The sequence below is a fragment of the Alosa pseudoharengus genome, unplaced genomic scaffold, assembly GCF_046254945.1.
Source record: "Alosa pseudoharengus isolate Yale_2024_CS ecotype anadromous, Long Island Sound unplaced genomic scaffold, YU_APseudo_1.1 YU_APseudo_1.1_scf_19, whole genome shotgun sequence".
NCBI classification, from domain to species: domain Eukaryota; kingdom Metazoa; phylum Chordata; class Actinopteri; order Clupeiformes; family Clupeidae; genus Alosa; species Alosa pseudoharengus.
In genome coordinates, this window is record NW_027468657.1 from 23,597,617 (window position 1) to 23,608,887 (window position 11,271).

The 11,271-nt window shown below is 44.3% G+C and overlaps 1 protein-coding gene across 2 annotated transcripts in view; it reads left to right on the forward strand.

The window, feature by feature from the left end:
• Positions 1-11,271, forward strand: part of rps6kal (ribosomal protein S6 kinase a, like) — a 35,298-nt gene that overhangs the window by 773 nt on the left and 23,254 nt on the right. For both annotated transcript variants that reach the window (XM_076292054.1, XM_076292055.1), the window contains exon 2: positions 7,854-7,913. In XM_076292054.1, the coding sequence (XP_076148169.1) occupies positions 7,854-7,913 (60 nt within the window). The remainder of the gene's footprint in view (positions 1-7,853; positions 7,914-11,271) is intronic.

Sequence of the window (11,271 nt, forward strand, 5' to 3'; positions counted from 1 at the left end):
AGAGGCCAGTTTAACTATGTACATGAGTGTACTTAACTGAAACTTGCTTCCAAACCATTCTCTTTTGGATGACAGACGTTTCAGTAAGAAGCCAATTAACAGTAGCTGCCATGCCGACAAGCGTCATGTTTGTTTATTGACCGCGCCGTCACATTACTACTGTAGTGCTTTTTGCTTGTTTATTGTCAAAAATAGCCGTGTTGATAAGAGTTGAATAGGACAAGGTTAGTTGCGTTGTTGTCGACACTTTGTAAGATGCCACTGAGCAGTCCATCAATGTCGATCATAGGCCTATTTCCTAAGTTGTCGAACATTCTTGAATTTCCCCTGGGGATTAATAAAGTATCTATCTATCTATCTGTCTATCTATCTATCTAAATGTTTCCTGTACATTGTCCCGCCTGAGCCCGGATCCTCACTTTTGCCCTACTTTAAGAGACTGCTGGTGAAACAAGTACTCTTAACAAGTCTTGCTTGTGTTTTTAGTTTGCCAGCTGGGTTCTGACACTCCCATCAGGTAGGCTACTGAGAAAGATGGTCACCGTCTTGAGGGCATTGACACTCATCACTGAGCTAATGTAGTTCACTTTTAATAATACCCCATCACCATGTTGAGTTTAGCTTGGCTTGGAGACAGGGGCAATGTGGATGTCTATATTTGCTAGCGACTGACTGCCTTGGGTAACTGCAGTTAGTTCTTGAGCCAGCTGACCACATCCGTCTGCATACAGCTCGAGTGGTACCAAGGCTCTGGTATTAATTCACAGAGTGAGTGTGTGTGTGTGAGTGTGTGTGTGGAGAACAATAGCCCTTCACCACACTCATCCTCAAGACACAGAAACTTCATTAGTAAATGGGAGATGATGAACGGGAAGGGCTTGAGTCTGTGTGTGTTTGGAGTCAGAGGAGTTTGTGTGTGTGTGTGGGTACTAGGTAGGGTGTACGAAAACCCCTTATCAGTGTTCAAGTGGGGAGTGTTTTTGTAGAACTTGATGTAGAAAAATCTGTGCATCTCTCTAATGCAAGCGCTCAGCCACTGCCTACACAGGGATGGAGATCTGTTCACACATGACCACACACCCAGCCATCTGTCAGGCAGCCCTTCACCCTTTTATAATGGGCTAATATAAACAAGGAAAATACAGATTTTTTCAGATGGGTCTCAGTTTTTGCTGAAATAGTTCAAGTGGAACTCTCAGTTGCCCCCTCACCATCTGGCACAAACTATTGTGTGTGTGTGTGTGTACACTTTCAAGTGTGTATGTTGTGTTTCTGAATGTGTGGTTGTGTGTTCGCACATAGGTTGTGTCTGTGTGTGTTTGTGCGCACACGGTCGTTTGCAGGGCCATCGGGCTGGCTCTCGACCGAGTGAGACTGAAACAGCAGCAGCATGAGTCATACTGTGGGAGGCTGGGCAAGTGAGCGTTAGCTGCGATGCTAGCACACATAGCCTCTTAGCTTAGTCCTGCACGGCTGTGTTGACTACTTGTTCGCGCACAACGGCATCACCGTGGCTTGGCTGTCACACATCCAACTCTTTCCCCTTTCATGGTTGCCGTGATATGAGGATATGTGAGCCTCCGCAAGTCCAACTGCCTTCGCTGTGTGTGTGTGTGTGTGTGTGTGTGTGTGTTTGTGTGTGTGTGTGTGTGTGTGTGTGTGTGTGTGTGTGTATATGAGAGCCAGTGCGTGTGTGAGTGGGTGGAGGAAGTGAGGGGGACGGAGAGAGGGGGCGGGAGAGGATGTGGCGGTGGAGGGGGTTTGGGAGGGAGTGGGGGTGGGCGCATTCATTCACAGAATCCAGATTCCACTGCCTCAGCCAGTGGCAGCTCGGCACAGCAAAGCCGATCGCCTCCGGCGAACGTGCACAGATCAAAGCTCGTCCGTCGGCCCTCTTATGATCACACATACACATGCTCACAGAAACAGACACACACACACACACTTAGACAGGCACACACTCACACACACACAGACACACATTTTACCCGTCATGACTGTGGAAAATGTGGCCCAGCTCACTACACTTTTACTGACTCATGCTGCACATCACACTACACAGACACACACACACACAGTGGTGTCGGAAACATGCATAATTCCCAACAGCATTTTTAAAGCCATTCCAAAAAGGACTCCCCCTCCAGAAGCAGATGATGTTTCATTCACCCAACAGTTATCTCGTTTTTGCTCATTTGTTTTTGTTGTTGTTGTTGTTGTTATTTTGATTTAGTGGAGTGTTTTGTTTGTTCAGAATAATCCTCGGCACCAGAGCCATGCTGGTAGTATAAGAGATGGCCTTTCTTGCACAGGGCTGGAGACGCAGTGGTCTGATTGGGCAAATGGACGCTAGTTAGGCCTTAACACAGCACCATGCTGCTTAGCAGGGCCCGTGAATGACAGCTTTTATTTCAGCTTTATGTGGAGTCAGACACTGGGCTGTTTTCACAATTTCAGTAAGCCTCCTTAATGTGCAACAATGCTGTAAACCTAAACTGAAACATTAACATTGTGTTAGCCCTGCTGAATACCGGACCATTTTGGAATTTCAGTCAATTTGCAGGAGAAAACTGTGGTTTGATGACTGTCTTAAGACCATCACTCTTTAAAAATAGCTGCTAATGTTTAAATGCTCAGTGCTGTCCTCTCTAGTCCAAGGCACATTCAGCAGCTAGCCTTCTCAGTTAGAGCTAGCAGTGATTTTGGCAGCATGCATTTGAAATAGCCCTGCTGTGAATGACATTTCTAAATAAATTGTGGCAAAGCAGCACTAGCCTAGGTCTAGGCATGAGCAGTGAGCATGGGCAGTGAGCGTGCTGTGCCAAAACTACAGGGTTGCTCAGAGTGATTCCCCGATTGTTTATATGTTTTGTTGTAGACCTAAACAAAAACAGATGCTTTGTTGTAGGCCTTTGTCCATGGCGTCTATAATGATGGATGTTTGTGAAAGTGAGAAAAAAGTGCAGTGCAGTCCATTTCCACTGGCTTCAGATCTTCATTTAGAAGTAGCCTACAGAGTGCTGTGCCTTGGTCATCTGATCTAATGCTTTGACAGCAATATTGGCATGCAACAATGTGGGTGTGTGTGTGTGTGTGTGTGTGTGTGTGTGTCTTTATCTGTGTACGTGTGTGCTTTATGCAAGCAAGAGATGAGCAGATCAGGACTTGGTGTCTGGTAAGGATTAGACATCAGCCGTGTGTGTGTGTGTGTGGACGGACGTGCATGCATGCGTGCACGTGTGCTTCTTGCTTGTGTGTGTGTGTGTGTGTGTGTGTGTGTGTGCGTGCGTGTGTCAGGATTAATCCCTCCTAAGCATTCAGTGAGTGTGGTGGCAGGGGGGCGGGGGCAGGCGAGAGAAGGAATGAACAGATGTACGCCAGAACTTCCCCCTCCCTCGATCACTCTATCTCTCCCTCCCTCATTCACTCTATCTCTCCCCCTCCCTAGATCACTCTATCTCTCCCTCCCTCCCTCACTCATTCACTCTATCTCTTCCCCTCTCCCTCGATCACTCTATCTCTCCCTCACTCACTCTACCCATAACCTTCTCAGAATTTAGGCAAGCCCACACAGGCTTATGTCTGTGTGTCTAATCAATCCTGTATGTGGAAAAAATAGGCATATATGTATTTATTATTAATTCATTTGGTTTGAGATTTTTATATTATTTGTATTAGATGTAATTCTTACATGAACTGTCTGTCTGTGTGTCTGTCTGTGTGTCTGTCTGTCTGTCTTTCTCTCTAATCCATGTCTTGTTGATGCGTCTCTCTGGATGCTCAGATCAGCGCTCATCTTCCAATCTGTGCATCGTTGAGTGGAGGTGGGAGAGAGAGGCGGATGAGGGAGGGAGAGCGATGGAGGGAATCAGAGAGAGGGCGGGAAAGAACGAGTAAAAGGGGGGAGAGAAAAATGACTCTCATCGCTCTCGCCCACGCCCACACACAGATGATGCAGTGTGGCAATGTGTCAGGCTTTTGGTGTGTGTGTGTCCGTGTGTGTGTGTCCGTGTGTGTGTGTCCGTGTGTGTGTGTGTCCATGTGTGTGTGTCTGTGTCCGTGTGTGTCCGTGTGTGTCCGTGTGTGTCCGTGTGTACGTGTGTGTCAGTGTGTGTGTGTGTCCGTGAGTGTGTGTGTCTGTGAGTGTGTGTGTATAAGTGTTAGCTTCTGTGTGTGGGAGATTGAGTGTCTGTGCATGTATGTGTTTGTGTGTGTGTCTGCATGAGTGTGTGTGTGTGTGTGTGTATGAGTGTTTGCTTCTGCGTGTGGGATATTGAGTGTCTGTGCATGCGTGTGCATGTGTTTGTGTGTGTGCCTGTGTGTGAGTGTGTGTGTATGAGTGTTAGCTTCTACGTGTAGGACATTGAGTGTCTCTGCATGCGTGCATGTGTTGTGTGTGTCTGTGTACGTGTGTGAGCAATTGAGAAAGAGTGTGCGTCTCTCGAGGAGAGGGAAGATGCACATTGCGCAGCTTGAACTGCCAACACCCTCTTGCCTGTTTCAAGGGACTAGGGCCATGTCTACATTAGTTCAGATTCCTTTGTATCCAACACACTTTTGTCACGACTTATTTGTGGCGGCCCACCACAATATCAACATTGACCACCACACAATGATTTTCCTGATTGTACTAAATTGTGCTTAAATCTGGTTAGAATCATAACCGCGCTGCACTAATTTGTTAAAAACTGTTGCATTCGAGTTAATTCTGCAAACCTACCAAATAGAATTCAATTCTGTGGGAAACACTGCCGTCCATATTGTTGTTTATTGCCATTGTTTATCTGACCTAGTACATAGTACAGTAACATAGGGTGCGGGACCTAGTACATAGTACAGTAACATAGGGTGCGGGACTTGACAGAGAGTGGATGGTCATGAGATTTGCGTATCAGTAGTAATGTGGATGCACAACGTATCTACTTTGAAACTGATATGGTTTTTGTGGACACGGAACGGATTTGTTCCTGAAATCCGTATAAACTTATCGTGACTAGTGTGGACTCAGGCAAGGTCTGTTCCACCCTCCTCCTGTATCCTAGCGCTCTCTCTCTCTCTCTCTCACACACACACACACACACACACACACACACACACACACACACACACAGCAGGCTGGCTGCTAGTACCATTTCACTGAGGCGTTACAGGTGCAGGCAGAAAAAAAATACGCTTTTTATACGGAGCTCATTAGTGGATTTGTATTCGTGGTCCTCGTGTGCCCATTCTTTGTGTGTGCACAGAAAATCTCCAGTGTTGATACGGAGTCCATGGTAGCACACAACCAGTGAACGCATTGCTTCCTGGGCGTGGACGTGAGGGCTGGAATTTGATTGGCTGCCAGGATAGGAATAGGCCTAGTCCAGGGGTGGCGAACCTGCGGCTCTTTGCCTCCTCTTGTGCGGCTCGCGGCTGCTCAACTGATGTTCTCACTTCTCCTTGGAGTTTTTTATTTTTTGAAATAGCCTATATTTCTGGTAAATGAAAATGCTTTTCATTAAGTTGATAGTAATGCCAATAGTTAGGCTGCAATGTTTAAATTAAAATAATTCTACCGTCATGTTATGAATGGAAATATAGCCCAAAAAGAAGCAGACACGTTTGTTTCTTAAGCCAGGTGTAATGCTACTGTTGCAATTAGGAAAACACTGACGCTAAGCGTAAATAGAAAGAGGAACACGGACATTGAAAAGAAGGATTCATCTTTTTTGTAGGCTAGCATAACCCTTCTGGTTGATATGTCAACGTAACCAAAATAACACATGTTCTACACGTTAGTTTGGTACTTGATATGCCAGACTTAAAGGATAATTCCGGTGTGATTTGGACCTAAAGTGTGTTGAAACATGATACCGAGTGTGAACGTATGTCTCATAGCTCACCTCGGCTTGTCCCCTGCACTCAGAAATCTGGCGCTAGTTAGCCAATGCTACCAACATAGTGTTTTGTTGTGGTGCCTCGGGCATCGGCCTAGCCATGCAAATGAATCACTGTTTTACACCATTTACGAGGCTTAAAGTAGCTCCATACTTCATTGGTAGACTTCCGAGGGCCTTGACATTTAAAACGAGACATGGAGAACTTTGAAAAAGCACTGGTAGTTTATTTACAAGACGATTTATACAGACAGTACCTTAAGGAATTTTACCGTTCGATGCCATCTTGAATTAAGTCACGATAAGTCGAGCGACGAGTACGAACAAACAGGTCTGATAAGGGATCAGATTCCAAAAATAATTCCGTAAAAATGCATGGATTCCAGTTGCTGCTACTGGAAGCAACTGAATCCATGCATTTCCACTGAATTATTTTTGGAATCTGATCCCTTATCATACCTGTTCATTCTTACTCGTCGCTCGACTTATCGTGACTAAATTCAAGATGGCTGCAAACGCTAAACTTCGTCAAGATACTGTCTGTATAAATCGTCTTGTAAGTAAACTACCAGTGCTTTTTCAAAGTTCTCAATGTCTCGTTTTAAATGTCAGGGCCCTCTGAAGTCTACTGGTTGTATTTACGAGGCTCAATGTATCTCCACACTTCATTGGCAATGAAGTGTGGAGATACATTGAGCCTCGTAAATGGTGTAAAACAGTGATTTATTTGCATGGCTAGCCCGATGCCGAAGCACCACCATTGAAAAAGCTGTTGGTAGCATCGGCTAACTAGCGCCAGATTTTGGAGTGCAGGGGACAAGCCGAGATGGGCTATGAGACATACGTTCACACTCGGTATCATGTTTCAATACACTTTAGGTCAATATCACACCGGAATTCTCCTTTAACTTATGCATAAAGCTTCAAACCTGAACATTTCCCAAAGGCACTGACCTTTGCAAGTTCGACGGAACATTTGACGGTCACATTGGCATCATATCAGTTGTTACATTGGAGCATTTCTCATGCTAATAAGTCATTCAGTGACGAGAATGTGTGTCAGATATCTTTGTTGCTTGCTACTCATTCCTGAAAACAATAATTTGTAGCATCTGCCAAGTGTCTCACTTAAAATGAAAAAGAGAAGATCTACTTAAACTGTAGGCATAAGTCGCTGTTGTAGTGTAGGCATCTTTTTTTGTTGTGCGGCTCTTTTGAATTGTGTGGAATTTTTTTTGGCTCTTCATGCTGGACTAGTTAGCCACCCCTGGCCTAGTCAATATGCACATAACGACTTGTGATGGATTTGAGTGGATCATATGTCAGGCTGTTTCAGGCATGCATGGGCTCATGGGCAAAAGTTCTCCTTAAAAAAAAAAGCCAAAAAATATCAGATGTTGTAAAAGCCCCCAGAAGGCTCTGCTTTCTCAGGGGGCTCAGGTGAAGTTGGTTCTGAAGGAGGTCCTTCTCTCTACTCACCCTGTCTGTGCTCTGTACGATGGGAATTTGGGTGATGGGTAGAGAAAAGCACTGCTAGCCTAAGCTTATATCTTGGCCTTGGACACACACACACACACACACCCACTGAACATAGAGGAAATGAGGTAATTGCATTCTTATATCTTGGGGAAAACACATCCAGTACTTTAACGCCCACCAAACCCAAAATTGTGTGTCTGTGTGTGTGTGATTTTCTGTGTCAGTTTGTTCCTATGAATAGGAAGTGTGTTGGGGTCGCAGTGGTTTGTGTCCCTCCACACACAAGTGTGTTCCTCCTCCGTATTTGGGTCAGGAAGGAGGGTATCATTATGGTGTGGCCAGAGGCGTGTGTGTGTGTGTGTGTGTGTGTGGGCTATATATTTTCAGGCTATGGTACTGGCTCTGTGAGGCCCTATCCGGGGATGTCTCATTTTGTTGACTTTGTGTGTGTGTGTATGAGTGCTAAAGTTGCTCTTTTTTGTGTGTTTTTCCTTCCAGGTCAATGGGCATCAGATCATGGATGAGCCTATGGAGGAGGGAGACTCTCTCTCACACTGTGTAAGTAGTGTGTGTGTGTCTGTCTGTGTCTGTGCATGAGTGTGTGAGAAACATTGTTTTTTTTTGTTGCCTATTTCACTAGCTGAGATCATTGTATGTGTGGCATGTGTTGTCATCACTGCCTAGTTATAGTTGTTTTTATGGGGGTTGATGGTTGTCTTGCTTGAGCAATCTAATGTGTCTTAATTGAGGCTTTATATTAGTTCTCTCTCTCTCTCTGTCTGTCTGTCTGTCTGTCTGTCTGTCTGTCTGTCTATCCATCCTTATCTACATGTGTATCTTAAAAAATACATTTTTGAAAGTGCTTTAATGGCATGACAAATAAGACATTCATATTGCTATCCCCCTCTCTCTCTGTCTCTCTCTCTCTCTCTCTCTCTCTCTCTCTCTCTCTCTCTCTCTCTCTCTCTCTCTCTCACTCACTCTCTCTGCGCAGCAATCTTCTCACCTTTATGTACAAATGCCCTGTATTACTTTGGCCCAGTGGCCCTCAATATAAGTGGATTTAGTGGATTCACTTAAGGCTGCTTCTCCTCTCCTGCGCTGTATAATACACTGGGTATCATCCAGGAGCTCAGCATCTCAGAAAGCGGTCTTCCTCCGATCACCTTATCCAATATTCTCCAAACAGAATTGCAGCCAGGAAAGCTTGTATCAGCTTTCAGACTCTGACATTTCATTAGAATGAGGATGGATTTAGAATTTGGTGTGACGTACGTGTGTGTGACAGATGGATGCAATGCAATGCAATGGTGTGTGTGTGTGCGTGTGCGTGTGCGCGTGCGCGTGCGCGTGCGTGCGCAGTGGCGGAGCTACGTGGTGGCCAGGGGGGGCCACGGCCACCATTGGTCAAAGCTTGGCCACCCTGTTGCCCCCCCCCAGCTCCGTTTAGTGAAAATTAAAAAAAAGAAAAAAAAATCATAGCCAAGAGCTGCGTTGGGCTGTCCTTAGGTAGGCTCTGACATTGATGTGTGGGGCTGATCAGAAATAATCAGATACCCGCGCTAACGACGTTACAAAAATATTTCAATAAAATTCGGGTGAAATGCTAGCATATTAGGCACATATCTCCGGATGGCTCCAAGAAAAGTAGGCTAATAGGGCCTAGCCTAGGCTACTTTATAAAAAACATAAATTGCTGACTGCTTGTGGTTCTTGCCATAGCTGGTCAGGCAGAGGCAGGCTGCTCTGCTCTGAGTTCTTTGTTACATTGCTCCAGAACTGTTCATCACAGTGAGATGAAACCTTATTTGCGTGACAGAGCAGAAGTAGGGCTTTCCAACGAGACTAAACACTTGCCTGTGCGATCAAGTATGAAAATAAAAAAAAATCATGAAAATAAATCAAATTGATTCATATTTACAGTTCACCTGCGCACCCATTACTCTCGTTTGAATTACTCGCGAACCCGTGATCGCATAGATATGGCAAGCATATCAGAAGAAAGAGGAGACAAAGGGCTATCTATTGGTACCAAGGATATCGATGCTTCTGGGCTATAAAAACAGACAACGTGACTGCAAAATAACATCATGTACAAAAACACACCCATGCACACCCATTACTCTCGTTTGAATTAGGCCCTACTCACGAACCCGTGATCGGATACATATGTCACGCATGTCAGATGAAAGAGGAGACACAGCGCTATCATTTGATACCAAGTACATCCTTCTGGGTTATAAAACAGACGAAATTACATCAAAATAATAACTTTATATAGCTCGACTTACCCCACGTTTTTGTGTGTTGTGGTGGCAAGGCATGTTCATAATCCAACGCTATCATGTGTTTCTCTATGGCAAAGTATGTTCATAATGCGGTTTTGAGATCCCAGCAAATTCCTGCATGGCATCCAATTCGAGACTCACATTGTATCCCAATTTATTCGACAAAGAAACACCTTTTTGCCTTCACTTTGTTCATGACAATGCAGTAAAAAGGTGTTTTAGAATCACCATGAGTGTACACACAGAACGCAAACTCAGGTTCAGTCAGGTCAGATCAGTTCGTGTCACAGATATGGAGCACAGTAAAGGCATTTTTCATTACTAAATAAAAAAAATGGCATTCATTTCTGTAAGGCGCACACCAAATTTCTAAAATTGCTCAGCCCCAAAGCCCACCTTCACCATGGTTCTTATATTGCCAGATTGAGGGCAGTCTGCCCTACACATACATGAAAGTCATGTCCAGAAATACATTTCAAAATAAGAATGGTATAAAACGCTTTTTGTCTTTGTATTTAAAAATGAAAATTAAATCAATGCAAGTATTAATATGAATTGGTGGCAGATATGGGTAGCCTAGACTGTTCTGAAAAAATATAGCATGTGTAAATGGCACTTACAATGACTATAATAAATGCTTATAACTAAAGGTAGTGAAAAAGACCTTAAAACAGTCTAGGGTTCTAAGGGGTTCTTAATTCAGAGCCATGTTACTTACAGCCAATCTGCATACAATATTTGTAGTATTTATAATTGTTCTTTAATTTGAAAAAGACTGATTAAGTAAGGTGCATTATCATAATGTACTTTTTTATAGCATTGGCCTATTTATGGAAAATGTGTTGGAGTGGACAACAAACTGACCTGTGTATCAGTGTTGGCTTTACACAATTTATTGCCATTATTAAAATAGGATATCCTAATCTTTAAAACTTTTTGAGTAGTGTTGGATTCTCTGGTTGTTGCGTTGTGTTTTAGTTCTAATGTCTGTATTGAAGATGGTCAATAAAGCTTGACGGCGGGATCAGGATTGGCGATTAGATGATGATTTATGGTAGATGGTACAATATTTGAATAACAGAACACAGGCTAAGTCTCAAACAGTAAAACTGTGCAGAGTCTAACAGTTGTGGTTGTTATTAGAAGCGGCTGCTGAGCCTTCCGACAGAACATGCTCCTTGGGTCGCTTCCTCGATCCGTCTCCGTGTCAAAACCTAAGACAAAGCCTGTTATAGTAAAACATACAAACGTCAATCATGCCAACGTGGCAGGTGCCAACCAGTGTACACAACCGGCCCTGGCCAGATGGAGATACTAGCCCGAATAGGCAGACATGCTGTCTGCCTCGGCCTATGTTATCACTGATGTTCCTCGGATGTTCCTAAACATCGGCCTGTATGACCTTCCTGCAGGTACACAGGCCTAAGGCACAGTTATGTACAATAATATGGACCTCTCCCTGTTGTATACTACACACAGAAGTAACATATGAACACATCAGAATACAGTAAGAATACCCCAGAATTCTACAGTAGTTACAGTAGTTGCCACCCCAATAAAAACTCAACCCAGCTGGCCCCCCCAATAAAATAATCCTGGCTACGCCCCTGTGTGTGCGCGTGTGTGTG